The 20,446-nt window shown below is 43.6% G+C and overlaps 1 protein-coding gene across 1 annotated transcript; it reads left to right on the forward strand.

The window, feature by feature from the left end:
- Window positions 1-775: 775 nt before the first annotated feature.
- On the forward strand, window positions 776-19,444 carry LOC123364290 (histone H2A.V). The gene is made up of 5 exons (XM_045006287.1): window positions 776-1,119; window positions 13,644-13,721; window positions 14,806-14,919; window positions 17,585-17,714; window positions 19,113-19,444. Exons 1-5 carry the CDS (start codon window positions 1,117-1,119, stop codon window positions 19,172-19,174), a joined length of 387 nt encoding a protein of 128 aa, XP_044862222.1. The 5' UTR covers window positions 776-1,116; the 3' UTR covers window positions 19,175-19,444.
- Window positions 19,445-20,446: the final 1,002 nt, after the last annotated feature.

The raw sequence follows: 20,446 nt of genomic DNA on the forward strand, positions 1-20,446 counted from the left end.
TTCTTTGGACACATACAGTGCCCAACACTATGGACCCAGCATCTGAGAGAGGTGGAGAAGATGGGGGGTGCCCCATCCCATGGCAGCAGAGAGAAACGATGGGGGTTCAGTCCCCACTGTGGGAAGGAGGGGTGAGGGCATGGACTAGGTGTGTCTTCTTCAGACACGTACAGTGCCCAGCACTGTGGGCTCTGCACCTGAGAGAGGCCTCTGAGTGCTCAGGTAATGCAAGTATGTAATAACTGTGTCGGGGTGGGACACCCACCTGTGAAGATGGGACGGTAACTTGGGGGCTGCCGCATACATGAGGTGATAGGTGTGGGGCCTCTGTATGGAGGTGGGTAGGGCATATATCCGGGGGGGTGGGGCCTCTGTATGGGGGAGGAAGGTCACACCCACTGAGGCTGCAAGTTCCCCACCATGCAGACTGTGGGGCAGCTGCGGGTGTATCTGGGGGATGGGTGCATGCCCCCCTGAATGGGGGAGGGGTGTAGATGGGGGCCTTGGGGTTGCCCCAACACGAGGCAGCGGAGGAAGAAGATGGGGGTTCGGTCCCCGTTGCGGGAAGCAGGGGTGTATATGGGGGGGGGTGCACTGGTGCTCCCCTACGTGGGCAGCCGCAGAAGCGACTCGGCCCGGAACCCCCGTCTCCATTTTTTCTGAGCGCAAACAAACAAGTGGGGGGAAGGGGAGAGAATGGGCGGGAAACTTTCTGTTCTTTCCATTGGCGGTGAGAGCAATCATTCGTGTAGCCCCGCCTTCCGAGGACGGTTTTGCTGCTACTATTGGCCAGTGGCCACGTCATTCTCCCATTCCTCCCTCCCACGCCGAGCCCCCTCGGCCGCACTTCCCTCGCCCCTGCGTGCCGTGTGCAAAGGAAAAACAGCCGTTAAACGGGCTGCGGGGCGGGGCCAGCCAGCCGAGGAGGCAAGAAGCGATGGCGGGATTGGTCGGGGCGGGAGGTTCAAACTAGCATGGGGCGGCCTGATTGGCTTGGAGCGGCCGCGGCAGGCCAGGCTCCCTCCTCGCGCTCAGGCGGTTTATTGTCTCGCGGCTCCTGAGGCGGCTCTAGCGCGGCGGAATCGGGACCGGACCTCACACGGCAGCGGCGGAACCATGGTGAGGGGCGCGAGGGACGGGGCCGGCGGCCGACCCGGCCGGGCTCCTGTTGGCGGGAAGCGCCGGGTGCCTGCGCCCTCTGCCCAAGCGGCAGCGCTGAGAGCGGGCACCTGGCGCCCCGGGTCCCGCAGGCGGGGGGCGCCCCTGCCCTAGTTCCCGTGGCGGGGCCGCGCGGGGCCCCTGCCCGCAGTGGGGAGCGGGGCAGCCGAGCCACCCCGGGTGCCTCGGCCCGCGATCGCCCCGGGACTCCTAAGCGGGCGAGTGGGGCCCGCGTCCCGCGGAAGCGTCTCCAAAGCAGCTGGGCCGGGCGCTGCCTGCGGCGGGCGGGTGAGAGTCCGGCCGGCGGGGGACGAGCGCGCTCCTGGCGCCGGCCCGGGACTCCCCAGGCAGCGGCTCTGCCCTCGGCTGTCAGACCGCGCGGCGGGCTGCGTCACCCTCGGTGCCGCTGGCCCCCCTCGAGCCCCTGCAGCCGGCACTCGCGTTCCCGCCGCTTCAGCGGGCGGGGGCCGGGCGGGGAGGTGCCGGGCCTAAGCTCGCCGGTGACCCGCTGTGACCGCGCTGCTTCCCCGCTGGTAAAGTGGTAGCTGCCCCCTCCCTGCTGTAAGGGGGCTGTAGGAAGTAATCTGAAGATTTTCAAAACTGCAGGTGAGACGCAGGGAGTTCAAGGTAGACAAGAACCTTCGGCCAAGCTTATTTTTGTATCATCCTGTCCCCCCTGAGAGAGTAGCGATGTCTGCTCCCTTTGAAAGCTGGGGCTGCGCAGTGTATGTAAAGGCGAATGAATAATTGCACATCTGGAAGCCTGATCAGAGAGCGGAGTCAACTCAAGAGGGTGACTGCATTAAAAAAGTTTACTTGAGTCTCATATACATGTTATGGTTTTTCAAAAAGTTTGTTTTCTACCACAGGTGGCTGGGGTAGTAAATAGTTTGGTTGTAAATAGTCTTAAGGTAACTTCTCTGAAACTTTTTCTGGGTTGAGGTTCTTGGAGGTGTCTTCTGCAGTTAAGAATTGTCTCCCTTTACAGGAGTAGGTAATGCTAGAAAAGTCCAGTTATTTTTGTCTAAGGTAGTAAAACCCATGGGTCAGGGACCGTGTTTCCACTTAATGGATAGCACAAGCAGGATGTCATTGCTCAAAGTTATTAGACCACAGTATTCAAGTTTAATCTCTACACATGAGTTAAGATCTACTCTGTACTCCACTGAGACTCTTCTCACTGTCAAATTACAGTTCAGTGAGGGCTCTTAAAGACAGCTGTAACCCCATTGAGTAGTACAGAATCTGGAGGAATGAGTGCAGGATGGTGAGGGAAGGCTATTCTGTTGAGAACTTGTGACCTTGAATTTCAAACTCACAGAAACTACATCCATAAAATGGGGATAGTATTTCCAGCCTCACGGGAGTATTAACATTAATGCTTATACAGGGTTTTGCACACTTATGGCAGGAATACCCAAACTTTGAACAAGATCACATTGGAAATTTGCAGAAGCTCGAGAACTGCACCTAGCTTGTATAGACTTATTTAAATAAAAAAATGCACGTATCCATATTTGCTTCTGTCTTGAGAACTGAAAATTCATTTTTTAATTCATTGCAGATTTAATCATCAATCAAAATAGTCACAAGGAGCTCTCTACAGGCTATATTTTATGGGCATTTTCCCTTTTGTGCATATGGCCTTTCCTGACCCAAAGCAAAGGGATGTAATTGTAAGGGTTAAAGTAGGAGTGCTTTGCAAGATTTAAGAAATTATCCTTGAATAACTGTCTATGATAAGCTCATCTCCTAGTTCTTGGCAAATGATTAACAAAACTGTATTATTAAATGCTGTCTCAAATTAAGTGAAGCACTGCTACTATATCATAAAGAAGCAATATTATCAACACAACATCAAGTTAAATGTAGCAGCATATTCTCGGAATATCTTCTAGTAGCATAATCGTGATGATAAATAGAATACAGGGATTTACCTGACTTAAATGCTTCTTTCCTTGGGGTGGCCACTGATCTCTGGGAACCAGTGAATCTTTCCAGAAGTTGTGATATTTATTTGCCTAGTCTTTTATCTTGGACTTAATCCATATCATCAATAGGGTAAGAGAGCCCCATAGTGTCACAAGACACAAATATTTATTGCACATCAAACTTCACCCACGGCAGTGCCTAAATAACAAAAGGAAGTTTAGAATGGTGGTTAGAAAAGACTGAACATCTAGATTTATTGCTTAAGAAAACAACACTTAGTACTGAGACTCTTCCACTTCTTCAAAATGTATAAAAGCAGAAACAAAACACTCAAATGACTCGCTCTGAGACTTAAAATAGTTGTCATAAGATTAGGGCTAAAGTTTGATTGCTTTTTTTTCTCTCCCCCCTCCCCCTCCCTTTAAATGCTAGAATATGGCTGTGCAGGTAAAATGTGGAATCTACTAAGACAACACATAATAGTTGAAAATTCTTTTAAACCAAACTTTCTTGAGCTGAAGGGGGTAGGGAGGGGGGAGAAAGAGAGGGGACACAACACCACACTGTTCTCTCTGCTGAAACATCAGCTTCAGTCAGCAAACATTTCCAGAGTTGTGCTGAACAGTGATCCTGCACAGGAGATGTTTAATTTAAACAATAAAACATATTACAACTATTAACATTGCAAGAAAAATGTAAATTTCTAAATCCAAAAGAGTCTTTTCACTCTCCTGAATAGGAAAATATCATTAGTCCTCTTGAATTCCACCATCTAAGTACTTTAAATTAGCCTAATGGTAGTAATAGTCACTTATGCTTAGTACCCAGGTTACTTTCCAAGTCATTGCTCCTGGGCTGTGGGTATGGTAACAGCAAGCTTGGCTTGTAACCTATACTAAAGGAAAATGCCAGTATAAAGAACTGTTTTAATTATAAAGTGTAAATTACTAAGGTAGGCCAAGTCCTGCTCAAGCAATTGCTTATCTGTGAGATTTCCTTTGAGAGAAATGATGCTTCTGTAGAAATTACTTTTTTTGAAATCTAAAGTCTCACTATGATCGTGAAGAAAACTTGGACCAATGTTGTAGTTACCTTGATTCTGCAGGCAACTGTGAGTGATGGAGGTATGACTTAACTGCCTAAGATTCAAATCCTCATGAACAACCTCAGCAACCAGGTGATGTACTCATCCTGATAGAACAGCTCTATAGTTATTACATACTCTCTGCCACTAAATATAGAGATGGAACTGTCAGCTATGCTCCTGAATCCCTGCTGTGCATTGGCACTCGGAGACCCAGCAGAGCAGACACAGTTTGCTTGTCCCTTGGTTGGGTTCCTTAAATGCAGCTTCACTGATGAAGCAAGAGACTTTTTAGACAAATTATTGTTCTGCTCAGAAACTGCAAGACCTGAGTAGAAGTATTATATCTTAGTCTTATTCCTCAAAGCTATTGTATGTCTTTAACTTATGCAAAGTTTCAACCCTCTCATGTCCATTCCGAATCGAGTGTGCCATTTGAGCACCTATGGTGAGTAGGATAAATCTTGTAGCTAAAGGAGCCGACTGAAATAATCCCTCTGGATGCTACCAGAGAGGGAAGACTTATGGGACTTAACATAGTGGTCATGCAAAGTGTAGCCCAGGATAAATGGGTGGTGGAGTCTTATTTGTGTCCTAAACCAGTTATCTCTGAAGTGGGGTGCACAAGAGGATCCTTTGCGGTGCGTGACAGTTTGGGCAAGTTTTTTTTTTTTGTGCGCTCAGCAGTTCGGGTGGGAGTCCGACCGCTTTTTTTTTTGCGCACTTGGGATGGCAATGGTAGAGCCAGCCCTGCGGCATAGCAGGGGGTGCATGCTCAAATTTTTTTTACTGATGGGGTGCACGATCAAAAAGTTTGGAGACCATGGCCCTAAACAATGTCAGATGGCAGGGGATGTATTCAGAATGACCTAGTGGATTTTTTTGACAAGTTGGCTTCACCCGTCAAATATAGTACTGTAGCAAAGTGAGACTCATGGGAGCAGCAACTCCTACTGGCTAGTGTCTCGCCTGCCACTGGCCCTCCGTGCCCCTCCTGGACCCCTGTGCCCTTTACCTTGGGGTGCTGCCTCAGCAGTACCCCACCACACTCTAGGTCTCCCCTCCCAGGGGAACCCCCAACCCTCTCACCCACCTTCCCTCAGTGGCTACTGCTAGTCATCACCTAGCCCCCCACTCACTGGGGCAAACTGCAGTCTGTCATGTCCACTCATCATTGGCAAAGAAGGTGGACCCTCTGCCTATCTCTGGGTTGCACCTCCCAGTCCAAATACCTGCATAGGCCTTTACCAAGGCCTCAGCCCAGGGAGTTGACAGGCTGGAGTGCCCCAGCTCCTCTGGCCTTTCCCCAGCCCTGCTCCACTCCAGGTACCCTTTCCTCTCCACAGCTAGAGAGACTGACCCAGCTTATCCCTGAACCCTTATAACAGGGCCAGGAGCGGCCTGATTGGGGCGTGGGCCCAGCTGTGGCGGCTGCTTCCCCAGTCAACCTAGCCTTTTCTCTCTGGAGCGGGGTAACTGCCCCGCTATAAGTTCACACTAATGAGCAGACAAGAACCTGCCATCTTGACAATTTTATGAAAACTAGGATAAAGGTTGAACTTTTCTACTAGAAAGCAGCAGAAATTGGTTTCAAACGATTAACTAAGAAGTCTTACAACAAACTTTGAAATTTTGATTTCTAATGGTAAAGCTGACTCAGTACTACTTGATATTGAACCAAAAACAGCCCCCTTCACAGGCATGTAAATGCCAAATCTGTGACAGGTAAACTGTTTTGAAAATGTTGTCATTTGGACAGCTAACTTAGACAATTTATAATCAGTGGCCTTTTTCTTTAAGGGATAGAACTGACTGTTTTGGAACAAAGCCTCATTTAATCATTCTTTGCCAGAAGAATGACTAGTGGTCAGGATTAGAGAGCAGTGACCCTCTGAAAACCTTACTGATTTTTATATACATTTGTCCTCTTCTATAGTAAAATAGGTCAGGACTATACACACTTGTTGGCACAGCTATGTTGGTCAGGGGTATGAAGGGTTGTGATCTCTCACTGACATAGTGTGCTGGCAAAATTACACCTTTGCTGATATAATTTATTTTGTTCTTGTGGGTGGGGCCTGGAATAAGTTGTACAGGCAAAAGCAGTCTTTCCAGTATAAGCTGAAGGAGCACTCAAGGAAGACAAGGCCGTTGTGGAGAAGCTAAATAAATTGTTTGGACCGGGCTTCACAACAGAGGATGTTTGGGAGTTTCCCACATCTGAGCCATTCTTTTTAGGTGACAGTTCTGAGGAAATGTCCCAGACTGAACTGTCAGTAGAAGAAGTTTTGGAAGAAATTGATAAACAATAATATGTCACCAGGATTAGATGATATTCACCCTAAGAGTTCTGAAAGACTTCGATATAAAATTGCAGGACTACTACTTGTGTTGTGTAACTTATGGCTTAAATCAGCCTCTGTACCAGGAGACTGGAGGATAGCTACTGTAATGCTGATTTTTCTTTTTTAAAGAGGCTCCAGAGGCAGTCCTGACAATTACAGGCCGGTAAGCCTAACTTCAGTACCAGGCTAATTGGCTGAACTGTATTAAAGAATGGAATGATCAGACACATAGATGAACATGGTATGTTGGGGAAGAGTCAACATGGCTTTTGTCAAGGGAAATCATACCTCACTAATCGATTACAATTGTTTGAGGCTGTCAGCAAGTATATGGATGTGAGTGATCCAACAGATATAGTGTACTTGGACTTTCAGAAAGCCTTTGATAAGGTCTCTCACCAAAGGCTCTTAAACAAAGTAAGCAGTCATGGGCTAAGAGGGAAGGTCCTTTCATGGATCTGGTTAAAACAAAGGATAGGAATAAATGGTCTCTTTTCACAGTGGAGAGGTAAATAGCAGGGTCTCCCCAAGATCTGTACTGGGACAAATGCTGTTGTGCTTATTCATACGTTATCTGAAAAAAGGGGTTGGAAAAGCTTGCAGATGATACAAAATCACTCAAGATAGTTATGTCCAAAGCTGACTGCAGAGACTTACAAAAGGATCTCACAAAACTGGGTGACTAGGAAACAAAATGGCAATGACATTTTTATGTTGATAAATGCAAAATGATGTACATTGGAAAACATCCTGACTGTACATACAAAGTGATGGGGTCTAAATTAGCTGTTACCATTCAAGAAAGAGATCTTGGACCCATCGTGGATAGTCCTCTGAAAACACCTGCTCAGTGTGCAGTGGCAGTCAAAAAAGCTAACAATATTAGCAACCATTAGGAAAGGGATAGAGAAATATAATGCCACCAAATAAATCCATGGTCCATTCATACTTGAATACTGTATGCATATCTGGGCCCTCATCTCAAAAAAGTTGTATTAGAATTGGAAAAGATACAGAGAAGGTCAACAAAAATAATTAGGGGTATGGAACAGCATCCATACCAGGAGAGTTAAGAAAAACTGGGACTGTTCAGCTTAGAAAAGAAACAACTAAGGTGGGAGGGGGATACAATAGAGGTCTATAAAATCATGAATGGTGTAGAGAAAGTGAATAGGGAAGTGTTATTTACCCCTTCACATAACACAGAACCAGGTGTCATCCAATGAAATTAATAGGCAACAGGTTTACAACAAACATAAGGAAGTACTTCACACAATGCACAATTTGTGGAACTCTTTGCCAGAGGATGTTTTGAAGACCGAAATATAACTTGGGTTCAAAAAAGAATTAGATAATTTCAAGGAGGGTAGGTCCATCAGTGACTATTAGCCAAGATAGGACGCAACCCCATGCTCCGTGTGTCTCTAAACCAGTGATGGCCAGAAGCTGGGAGTGGATGACAGGATGGATTACTCGATAATTGTCCTCTGAAGCACTGGCACCGAGCACTGTCGGAAGACTGGATACCGGGCTTGATGGACCATTGGTCTGACCAAGAATAGTCAGTCTTATGTTCTTAAGCATCATACATGTTAGGAGTGCTTTGATGGTATAGCTATATCACCAAAGCGCTGGTAGCATAGACCTGGCCTAACATACAATGCATGTGTGTGGCAACAGTGGCTCAAATATGAGTTTCCAAAAACAGCTTCTCTTCTTAACCTTTTCAGTCTTTAAACTAGCTTAACTGGAGTAACACTGTAACAGCTGGAGCAGGTACAGTATTTAAATGTTAAACTACCAAATTACTATACACAGGTGTGAAGACTTTGCACTTGCTTAAACAGTGGTGCTTTTCACATGTTAATCACTAAAATAGTATGCATGTTTAATGTAAGCCATTGTTGTGTTGATTGTTTTGTCTCCAAGAGATCTCTGCTTGAGCAGGATACAATTCTTTAAGGGTAGAGACGGATTAGCCCACTAGTTAGGACACTAGTTTAGGTCTCTGGAGACCATGCTTCAGTTCCCAGCTTTACCAGAGGCTTCCTGTGTGAACTCTGACAGTCACTTAATCTCTCTGTGCCATTATTCCCAATCTGTAAAATGGGGAGAATAGTACTTCGCTACCTCATAAATACATTAACAGTTGTGAGGCTTACAGAGATAATTGGGCCATATAAGTACCCAGATAACATCAGTTTAAAAAAAAAAACAACCACCACCACATTTGTCTGAGTTGTGCTCTAGTCACTTTTACTATTTTCCTTTGTTTCCTTTTCCCTTGTTTATGTAGGGTTTTTTGTCTTTCCTGTTACTGTGTGTGTGTGAAATATTTTTAAGTATCAAAAATTAGTGGGGGGGGCTTCTAACAATTTCTTAAATAGGCTAGATTTCAAGTTGGTAATGACCCTTTAATATAGACATTAGCTTTTTAAACTTTAAGCTCTCTCTTGGTCAGGGAGTTCTCTTTCCCTCTGTGGATGTGGAATGTTGAATGGAAAATGTCATCCAGTTTTTTAACTCCATCTGTATTCCTTAATCCTCTTTGAGAAGTAGCCTAATCAGAACCTTCAAGCCATACTGTGAAGTGGAGGGTGCTCTTACCTGAGTGCCACTTTCAGATAGCTACTATTACCCCCACTACAATAATATGTTTCATAATGTCCCTGTTCTCTTCTTTAATTCATTGTGAAGCTGTTTCCCCACTGTGGTAATATGGTACAGTGCCAATGGAAACTCTGGGCCAGCTGCAATCTTCCCAGTTTTAGCGGAACTTAATATTTCTGAATGGTTTTGTTTTTGGCTGGTTGGTCCTTAGCAATTCCTAGTCAGGAAACATTCTATCCAGTCCTATCTTCAGTTATTAACTGACTCCACAATTACTTCCATTGTCACTTGAGTCCATGTGTGTGGAAGTCTTAATTTAGTTTTCTTTAGGAGTTTGTGGGGAAACTTGTAAATCCCCTCCTTGTTCATTTCTTAATAGCCCCAAAATGTTGTGCAGCTCACAGAAAAGGAGAGTTCAGATTTTTTATATATGTAATGACACATCTAATGTGTATGTATATGAAGAGATGAGATCAAAGGGAAATTACACTAATTATGGGGCAGTGGTATTCATTGCTTGGTAAAGTTTCAGGGGTGTTTCTATTAAAAGCCTGGTTTAGGGGGATTCCCCAGTTTCCCTAACCCTGACTTTACTATGTTAGGGTGTCGAAGGGTAATCCTTGCAATCAGTAGTCCCAAATAGCAAATTCACTTGTACCTTTCCTATAAATCTCTTTGAAAGAACTTTCTGTTCTGTTACTCATTTTTCTGATAGTAGCAATTGGGACTTGAGGATTAATACATCAATATACAAAGTCATCTGTGTGATTCTTTTTTCCCCCTTCCCCCATCTTGAGTAGATAAAGCTGATATAGTCTTCTAAACTGCAGCTGTGCAAGTAGTTTATTATGCACAAACCCTGCCCTGCATTTTTTAAATGTTTCCACCTTCTGAAAAATAATGGAACTGTTGGGTGGCAACAGGAAATAAAAATGTATCAAGCATTTTATAAGGAAATAAAAGTAGGCGGACTAGTTTTAAAGGGACTCAACTTAAAAATCATACTTCTGTTTGAAATCTTTTTACCTACTAATGTTACAAGTAGTATTGGAGATTGTAGCTGAAAAACGGAGTGGGTGAGGACACGCAAGGGAAAGAGACCCTTTTTTCCATCTATTTACTTGTATGCATTTGACAACACTTTGTGAAGACTGAACAGTAAGGGAAATAATGATTTTTATTTTTTTTAATGTAAATTGGCAAGGAAAGTTGTGGCAGATATAGGGTTCAAATACTTACAGCTTGCTTAGATTTCGGGTTAGTGATGTCTCATTGAAATAAATTGCTAAACTGCCCAAATATATTAAAAGGAAGGAAATGTTGCACCCCATACCTCATAATTGGGTCTGAGAGAGGTGGGACTATGTCAAGACAGTAGTTTTCCCTGGCAGGTAATAAGTACTATTGTATTTCGTAATTCAGTGTTGGGAGCAAAAGAAGTGGCTGAAATTTTAGACAGTTATCAGGCAGTCTGCCAGGCATGTGCAAGTTGATGGGATGACACTTTACACTAATAGGCAAGTCTGTTTTTGGGAGGATTACACTAAATTTGAGGATATACATTGTTTTAATGCCTTCATTTATCTTAGCTGCTGTTGAAAGCTAAAGATGGTTAGGTAGTGGGTTTCCTTAGTGTGGAGGTAGATATTTTTCTTTAAGTGGAAACAATGTTCCTGTTTTGAAAACTGGCTTAATTGAGGAGTAGGGAAATAGGAGGTGAATTGAAAGCTGCATGTTCATTGCTTTCCAAAAGATCCAGAAATATCAAAACTACTCTTTCAGCACAATAATACATTATCTTTATCAGTCGATCTCAAAGCACTTTATAAAAGAGGTACAGATCATCTCCATTTTACAGATGGCGAAACTCAGGCACAGAGGTGAAGTGACTTGCCCATAGTCACCCACTAGGCCAGTGGCAGAGCAGAAATAGAACCTTGTCTCCTGTCTGGAGTCCCAGTCCAGTTCTCTATCCAGTAGGCCGCACTGCATCCTCACTACAAGTAAATCTAGTTCACAGCATTGGCAGAAGAAAGCATTATTTTAATGGGGTTGGATGACTCTGCTAAAAAGAACAAGGAGTCCGGTGGCATCTTAAAGACTACCAGATTTATTTGGGCATAAACTTTTGTGGGTAAAAAAACCTCACTTCTTCAGATGCATGGAGTGAAAATTACAGATGCAGGCATTATATAGTGACACATGAAGAGAAGGGAGTTACCTCACAAGTGGAGAACCAGTGTTGACAGGACCAAAGGTTAACATCTGGCCACATGTGTGTGCAGGGGTGGGAGATGCACCTTCTCTCAAATGGGTATTCATCACTGAACGGGTGTGTTTCTAGTGCAGGGGTTCTCAAACTGGGGGGGGGTCGCGAGCTGTCATCCTCCACCCCAAACCCCGCTTTGCCTCCAGCATTTATAATGGTGTTAAATATATTTAAAGGTGTTCTTAATTTATAAGGGGGTTGCACTCAGAGACTTTCTATGTGAAAGGGGTCACCAGTACAAAAGTTTGAGAATCACTGTTCTAGTAGGATCCTGCAGGTATCAGTTCTTGGCCCTATGCTATTAACGTTTTTTTATTAATGACATGGAAGAAAACAAAAAATCATCATCCCTGATAAAGCTTTCAGATGACACAGTTTGGGAGAGTGGTAAACAATGAAGATACCAAGTGATCCAGACAATTCTGTAAGATGGGCACAAGCAAACAATGGGTGTTTTAATATCTAAATGTAAATGTATACATCTGGGAACAAAAGATATAGGCCATACTTTTAAGTAGGGGGACTCTACCATAGGCAGTAGTATCTGTGAAAAAGATTTAGGGTTTGTGGTGGATAATCCACTTCCAGTCCTATGCTGTGACCAAAAAGGCTAATCCGGGGAATCTCAAGTAGGAGTAGAGAGGTTATACTGATGGTATACTTTATTCAGCTTTGATGTGCACAATTCAAGGAGATAAATTGGAGAGTGGTCAGAGAAGAGCCATGAGAATGTTTTCTAATCCTTTAATCCTTCTTCATAGTGATAGACTCAAGGAGCTCAATCTACTTAGTTTACAAAGAGAAGGTTAAGGTGTGACTTGATTAGTCTGTAAGTACCTACATGGGAAACAAATATTTGATAACAGGCTCTTCAGTGTAGCAGAGAAAGATCTAACATGATCCAATGGCTGGAAGTTGAAGCTAGACAAATACAGATTGGAAATAAGGCATAAATTTTTAACTTAGCGCAGTTAATCATTGGAACAACTTATCAAGGGTCGTGATGGATTGTCCATCACAAACTATTTTTAAATTAAGATGCAGAAGCTCCCCAACTTATGCAAGCATTCTGTTTTTGGAATGCCTTGCGTAAGTTGAATTTTGCATAAGTCGGGAATGTATCTCCGACAGTTTGGGGGGGGGAGCTTACGGAACTTTTTCCATAAGTCTGGATTTCCATAAGTCGGGTTTGCATAACCCATGGAGTGTCTCTATGCTTTAGGAATTTTTGAGGAAGTTCTACAACCTGTTAATAGGAGCTCAGACTAAATGATCACAGTGGTCCCTTGTGGCCTTGGAATCTATGAATTTTCACCCTCTCCCCAGCTTCTATGCTTTAGGTAATTTATCAACATAATTGCATGGTGAGCCTTGCAGTTTGGTATAACAAAAACCGGCGGGGGTGGGGTTAGTGTCTAGATTTCTTGGGATTGTCAGATAAATTCACCTATTCAGATGAATAAAATAGTTCAGGTAAGAATATCCATTAGGTGATCAGCTAATTCATGAAAATTAATTGTGGAAAATTACAACTGAAATAGAATAGAATTGCTTAAGATTCTGGTCTGCTAACAAATTGTTATATCAGCACAAGTACTGACTTTTGAAAAGCATGGCTGTGTTCTCAATTTTTTCTGGCTCTAGCATGAAGCAGTCATGAGATCTCAAGAAAACTGGCGTAAAAGGAATATATGTATTTGGTGGGTTTGGTTACAGCTTCTTATGTAAACATTTTTAAGCAGCTGCAGACCTGAAAAGTTAGGTGCAACTAAATAGTCAAGACTTCATGCTCATGTATTTTAATATAGAGAACTCTTGATGCTTGAGGAAAGTTTGCAGTGAAGTATATTTGGGAGTTTCTCTCGAGACGTATATCCAACTGTTGTATACAAAAGTGACTTGTTTTAAAGAATCCTAGAATATCAGGGTTGGAAGGGACCTCAGGAGGTCATCTAGTCCAACCCCCTGCTCAAAGCAGGACCAGTCCCTAGACAGATTTTTGTCCCAGATCCCTAAATGGCCCCCTCAAGGATTGAACTCACAACCCTGGGTTTAGCAGGCCAATGCTTAAACCACTGAGAGATGTTCCTTATTCTTTTTTGGGATAAATTTTCCAAGTTTGAGCAGAAGAAGTAAGACTTCGGGATTCTTAAGTGTGGTGGTAAGGTAAGGTGAAGCAGTGCAGATTTTTCTTCTCTGTGCATGGGCTTGCTTTCTTAATTCTTAATATTGCTCTCTTATTCAGGCTGGTGGCAAGGCTGGAAAGGACAGTGGAAAGGCCAAGGCGAAGGCAGTTTCTCGCTCACAAAGAGCAGGACTGCAGGTAAAGTGGTGCTAAATCGTGTATTGCTTTAGTGTTTACAATTTGAATGCAATAATTAATCTTGTTAAGTAAAACTTTCACTTTTGTGGAGCAGGTTTGGGGGAGGGGAGGTGGAAGGAAAATGGAAATGCACTTCTAGCTTTATTGCGAAATTTTGCATGACTACTTATAACTACAAAATCAAATGCTAAGGTTTCTTCTGGCTCCTACAGACATGCTTTTTCCTGCTACTCTGACCCTCTAACATGAGTTAAATTTTACAATTCCTATTACTTTGAATTTTTTTGGTATTTATCACAATTTGTAACTAAATGCAATGATTGATTGAACTTCTTTAAAAGCCTTGAATGTGTTATTTGCCCCCCAAATAGTACTTGTGTCAATTCTTGGCTATCATATTAATGTTTGTTACTTACCAGCCTTTCAGGGTTGTGGGGATTAACTTGGATACTTCCAGAGTGCTTTGGAAACACAGCACTATATATAAGTCCAAACAGTCTGCTGTGCCCATTCAATAAGTTCCTATGCCTGCATAGGACCATTTAAAGTTCACTCCCACCATGTGACCAAAAACTTAGTTGTAAAATGTAACTTTCTGTATTGGAACTTCCTTGGTTGTAGAGTGAGTTCAGGCAGTAGTCAATGAACACTCTTCTGTCGCATGGTTTATGTAAATTATTCTGCTGATTTGACAGTACACAGTGTAATCTCTTTAGTACTACAGTTCTGCTTCTTAAAAAATTTTGGCTTCTTACAACACAAACCCTGTATGTGATTTGACACTTGACTGACTAGTATGTAAAGGCCGTGTAACTTAATCCTGACTTTAAACTAACATACTTTTCAGAGGTGTCCCTGTTGAGGAAAATTTAGAGATGTAAAACTCGCCAGCCCCATTGAAAATAAGCTCGCCATTTATTTGTATTCACTGTGGGGGTTAATCCAGTATTCTACTTCAGTAAGTTTTTACTCCATTTACATTTCTTACACCAGATTATTATAGACATTAAACAACATTAGGCAAGAATTTAGTTCTTCAGCATAGACTTTGATCTCAAGTGCCTAACAAATGTTTCTACTTCAGTTCCCAGTGGGTCGTATCCACAGACACTTGAAGACTCGCACTACGAGTCATGGGCGAGTTGGTGCTACTGCTGCAGTGTACAGTGCTGCAATTCTTGAGTATCTCACTGCTGAGGTAGGTTTTGAAGTAACCACTGTCAAAACCACATTGTACATAACAGAATAGAGGTAGGTAGGTGGATATATTTTTGTCTTTGTCTATAGTCCTTATTTTGCATGCTCATGTTTCCAAACCTATGGAGAACAAACGTCCAGTCAGATGGGCAGAAAGATCGGAGAAGTGTCTGCAATTAAATTTGCCCAATATTACAAGAAACTAAGTATATTCTTGGTAGCTCTGAATAGCTACCCAAATAAATATGTTGAAGACAAGTGGGATGTAAGTATTGGAAGCTGCTGACACCGAACTGCAGCATTGTTTGGATACCAAAAGAAAGATATTTGTAATTCTGTTTGTTGTAAATGTGATAGGAATGATTAACCCAGCTTTTGTTTTGCAGAGCACATAGCATTTAGACCAGGGGTCTCAAACACACGGCCCGCGGGGCTATTTCCTGCGGCCCGCACCTCTCCCCCGCCCAGCCTACCTCCAGGCCAGGGGTGGGCAAACTACAGCCATAGGATTGCCCCCCTCAAGCCCCGCGCCGCTCCTTGAAGCGTCTGGCATCACGTCCCTGCGGCCGGGGGGAAGCAGAGGGCTCTGTCCATATGTTGCCCTGGCTTCCAGGCACTGTCCCCCCCATCCCCCCCACAGCTCCCATTGTCCGGGAATGGGGAACCGCGGCCAATGGGAGCTTCGGGAGAGGTACCTGGAGGCATGGCAAGCAGCGTGCGGAGCCTTGCGTCCCCCTCCCCCAGGGGCCGCAGGGACATGGTTCCAGCTACTTCCCGGAGCAGGGCTGGGGCTGGCAGCCGGGGCTGGCCCCGGTGTGCGCCGCTGCCACCCCGGAGCCCGAAACCATCCTGCACCCCACCCCCCAACTCCCTGCTCTGAGGCCCCTGCCTGCACCCCAACCCCATTCCCTGATCCCCCTGCTGCACCCCATCCCCCTGCTGCACCCCTGCCCTGAGCCCCCTGCTGCACCCCAACCCCCTGCTGCACCTCAGCTCCCTGCCCTGAGCCCCCGCCACACCCCTCATGCACCCTCTGGAGGCAGGGAGGGGGCAGAGTAGGGGTGGGAAGAGGCGGGGCCTCATGGAAGGGGTGGAGTGGGGGCAGCGAGGAGGGGGTGTCAGTGGTGTGGCCGTTGGGCCAATGAACTAGCCCTCATGTGGCCTTGTGGTCATTTGAGTTTGAGACTCCTGGTTTAGACCTTCATTGCGTTCAGTTTTCCTCTCTGTTAAAGTTTAACTTGATTTATCCTAATAAATTAAACAAATTGCAGCAAATAGTTTCTCTCTAAAATATTCTTCCAAATGTATGTGGTAGAAACCAAGCAGCATGGCAATATTAAAATCTAAATAACAATAGTTGGGGTTTTTTTTTCCCTCCGGTTGGTTAAGCTGGGTGATAGCTAATGCAATACTCTGTAGATGCAAAGAGTTGATGAAACTATTGGAAAATCTGTTTAGGCCCACAAACTTCAGCTTCTTATTTTGTAAAAACCGAATAAACTTCATTTCAACACTGTGATTTTTGAATTTGCATCCCCCTGTTTGTGATGCTGTACAAGAGCTCAAAAGTGAAACTGACTAAGCAGATCAATCTGATTCTCCGAAAGCTATGTCAGCTGCAAAAAATACACTGGTTAACTGGGTAAAAGATGTGGACCTTTAAATCTATAACTAATGGATGAAAGCCACTTATATTAAAGGCAAGCCATCCTAGGTATACCTTGTTTGTCCAGAATAGGCTTTTGATTGTAACTTAACAGTGAGTGGGTCCCATGAACAAAGAATGTAGGCCATATTTGCAAGATGGAGGGACTCTATCTTGGGAAGCAGTGACACTGGAAAAAGATTTGGGGGTCACGGTGGACTTGAATATGAGCTTCCAGTGTAACGCTGTGGCCAAAAGGGCTAAAGCAATCCATAAACGAGGGAATCTCAAGTAGGAGTAGAGATTCTTTTACCTCTACACTTGGCACTGGTGCTACTGCAGCTGGAATACTGTGTCCAGGAATATGTTGATAAATAAGAGAGGGTTCAGATAAGACCTATGAGAATGATTAAAGGATTAGAAAACATGCTTTATAGTGACACACACGAGCTCAAACTATTTAGTTTAACAAAGAAGGTTAAGGGTTGAATTGATTGCAGCCTGTAAGTACCTACATGGGGAACAATATTTCATAATGGGCTCCTCAGTCTAGCAGACAACACAGTCCAATGGCTGGAAGTTGAAGCTAGACAAATTCAGACTGGAAATAAGGTGTAAAATTTTAAGTAATCACATTGGTCCCTTTTGGCCTTGGAATCAATGAATGGTTAGAGGAAGGAAGGTCCAGTGGCTACAGTGCTAGCTTAGGACTTGGGAGACCTGGATTCGATTCCCTGCTCTACCACAAACTCCCTTTGTGACTGTGGTCAAATTGGTTAGTGTCTCTGTGCCTCATTTTCCCGTCTGTAAAATGAGGATAGTAACACTGCCCTACTGCACAGGGGTGTTATGAAGATAAATATATTAGATATTGAGGCACTTGCATACTGCAGTAATGCACATCATGTAGGTACCTAATTGAGAGTTGTTCATGATTTCATGTTCCAGCTGACACCACATTTTCCTTTCTGTAAACTTTAACAGGTCTAACTCTTACTAAAATAGCCTCCTAATTTGTCAGGTGCTGGAGTTGGCAGGTAATGCCTCCAAGGATCTCAAAGTAAAGCGTATCACTCCTCGTCACTTGCAGCTTGCTATTCGTGGGGATGAAGAGTTGGATTCCCTTATTAAAGCTACCATTGCTGGTGGAGGTATGTATAGCTGGGCTTCATAACTAACTGGGTTAATACAAAAGTGTACGGCCAGCTGCAAGGAAGGTAACAAACAATAAGTTAACATTACTTTAATTTCTTCTGTCACACTACTTCACATAGCTCAATAATGGCAGACATTCTGGCCAGATTTGTATCTGTTTCCATCTCAAACATCATAGCAATTGAAATTTGGAAGCCTCAGAGAAAGAGGACTGGATGGGCCACTGAATTACTCTTCTCCTTGTAATGCATACTCTGTGGATAATCCACTCAGCACCTTCCATGAGCATTAAATTTAAAGTAACTGTAAATTGAGGGAAATCTGGATTTGTTTCACTTTTATTAAAGATCCTAGGATTGCAGCTTCTCTGTCCACCCTCCCTCTTTATAACCCTTACTTCTTTACTGGAACTTTCCTTACAGATAGAACTGGGCTGTATGAGGTAGTTTAGATAGGAAGAGGACTAAGCTTCACAGACGTGCTCTTCATATATCATGTAATAACGATGTTGAGTTCATTGTAATTCTATACTGTACAAAATAGCCTGCAGTAATTTGAGAGACTCAAATGAATGGTTCTACTTAACTCTTCTGTTGCTGCATCCATGCTTTTGTGCTTTCCTTTGTGGATGTTCCATTGAGATAAGTGGAATATTGGGATATGCCAGGTGGCATGCAGGGTACATGTAGCTACGTGCTGCAGTGAAAAGCAGGCTGCGTCCACTCTGCCCCTTGTAACTACCCACAGCAGTAAAAGGCTCTGCTTGGTGAGCTGCCAGAGCCTTTCCTTGCTACCTTAACTTTTCACTGCGATGGGGAAAGGCTCTGGCAGCAGGACAGTATGCTGCAGAAAAATAGCAGTGTAGATGTGGGAGGCACTACTTGGGCATGTAGAGAGCCGTGTTGGGTACATACTCTTAGGTTCTGGCATATCTGTACTCCACTTGCCTAAGCAGTGCCTCCCTATCTACACTGCCATTATGCCTGTGCTAGCTGAGCATGCAGTGTCTGTGCTCTACACCCTGCTCTACCTGCAGACATCGCCGTAATCAACCTTAGGAGTAAGTATAGGGCAACTTAATTATGTCTGTTTTATGTACCCTTACAACTTCCATTTTAGCTTTACAGCTTAGAAATGGGCTGTTGGATCAACAAACTTATGATTGAAATGATAAGGTGGGATCCATTGGGGTGGGATGAAATTACAACTGGAGAACATGCATTATTATCGGGGAGTTCTAGGATAGTTGAACAAGAAAAGGTGAAAACTTAGAGAACAGAACACTGAAAGCTTTATAGCTATTCAGGCAATGAACAAACCTTTGAACTAACAGAACTTACTCTGTTGAAAAATGTCTTGTGCACCACTATTCTAATCCATTGTTCTCTTTGCAGGTGTAATTCCTCACATCCATAAGTCTCTGATTGGAAAGAAGGGACAGCAGAAAACTGCATAGAGAGGAGTTTTAACCAACCCTCTTCCTCTCTGTCATTGTACTGTAACTGGGACAGAAGAAATATGGGGATATGTGGAATTTTTTAAGAAATAGTTAAATGGAAGAGCATAGACAATTGACTGTAGACATGAGAAAACATTTGTATGTTCTTTAGATTCAAAGTTTGACAAAAAGTATCTTGTCATGTGGCAGCAATTCGTGTGTTGATTGGCTAGGTTTCTCCCGTGTGTTTTATACAAAAATGGAACTGATAAACCATTTTTTACAAAATTTGCTCTCATGTGGTGTTCAGGTGCAAAAATCATGTGGTAGAGACGTCACATCATCTCTGTGAAGCTGGCTCCCTCAGACTCCACTGGACTAGGTATACAGGCAAAAGCTCTTTCCCTCTTTAGATCAGCCGCGTCCATGACTACTTCACTTGGATGGTTTGTAATATAACCTGTTGAATGGCATGGGCAATCTTGGTAGCAAATGAGTAAACTTTTAAGGGTGCAAAAAAAAGGAATTGGCCTATAGTATAGGAATCTGTTTAAAGATAAATGCTATCACTGTTAAAGTAGTGACAAAATTGATTTGCTACTTAAATTTTAACTTACTAAATGTTGCTGAAAAATCATTCTCTTACCTGCCAAGATCTGAATTCAGGGTTCCAGTTGCATTGCAACAGCTGAGGACACCACAAGTATCTACAGGAAGAAACTATTTGACTTGTGTTTCTGATAGCAGCTGTGCTATCACTGCTGCTGACAGGTAAATGATGGGGCCGACTACAAGGGTTAGTATGCATTTTCCGTTAAGTGTCACTAAGTTGTCACTAGTAAGGATCACGGATACGTTTTCTATTCATTTAAAATGTGCAGTATGTGTGGATTAACACACTGCCCTAGAGACCTGTCATAACTCTTCATATTTCTTTTGCAAAAACGTACTTATTTTCTTAGCCACGAAGAACAGCTTATCGTGTAGTGGGGATTCTCCCCTGACCCACGTGTGATTTCAGCTGTCAGAATAGAAAGAGTAGAGTGGCAGCATTGCAAGTTACTTTCCAGTGTGCAGTGGATAAATCAAATGGGTGTCTGCATCACTTCCCTTCTAAGCCTCAAAGCCGTTCCCGAGTAAAATCTTCAGTTTGGAATTTGGGTACCCAAAGTAAACAAATGTAGATTTAGATATTGAAACACAATGCCTTGATTTTCACAGGTGTTATCTAGAGCTCCCATTTTCTTTAGCCAAAAGTGCAGGTTGATCAGACCCTATTCAGAAGGGGTG

Source organism: Mauremys mutica, chromosome 2 (genome assembly GCF_020497125.1).
Source record: "Mauremys mutica isolate MM-2020 ecotype Southern chromosome 2, ASM2049712v1, whole genome shotgun sequence".
Taxonomy (NCBI): Eukaryota; Metazoa; Chordata; order Testudines; family Geoemydidae; genus Mauremys; species Mauremys mutica.

Excerpts from the sequence above, each read along its gene's own strand:
- LOC123364290 (XM_045006287.1), top strand. Across the intron at positions 14,920-17,584 it reads TTGAGTATCTCACTGCTGAG|GTGCTGGAGTTGGCAGGTAA; the intron begins GTAGGTTTTGAA and ends CTAATTTGTCAG. Across the intron at positions 17,715-19,112 it reads AGCTACCATTGCTGGTGGAG|GTGTAATTCCTCACATCCAT; the intron begins GTATGTATAGCT and ends TTCTCTTTGCAG.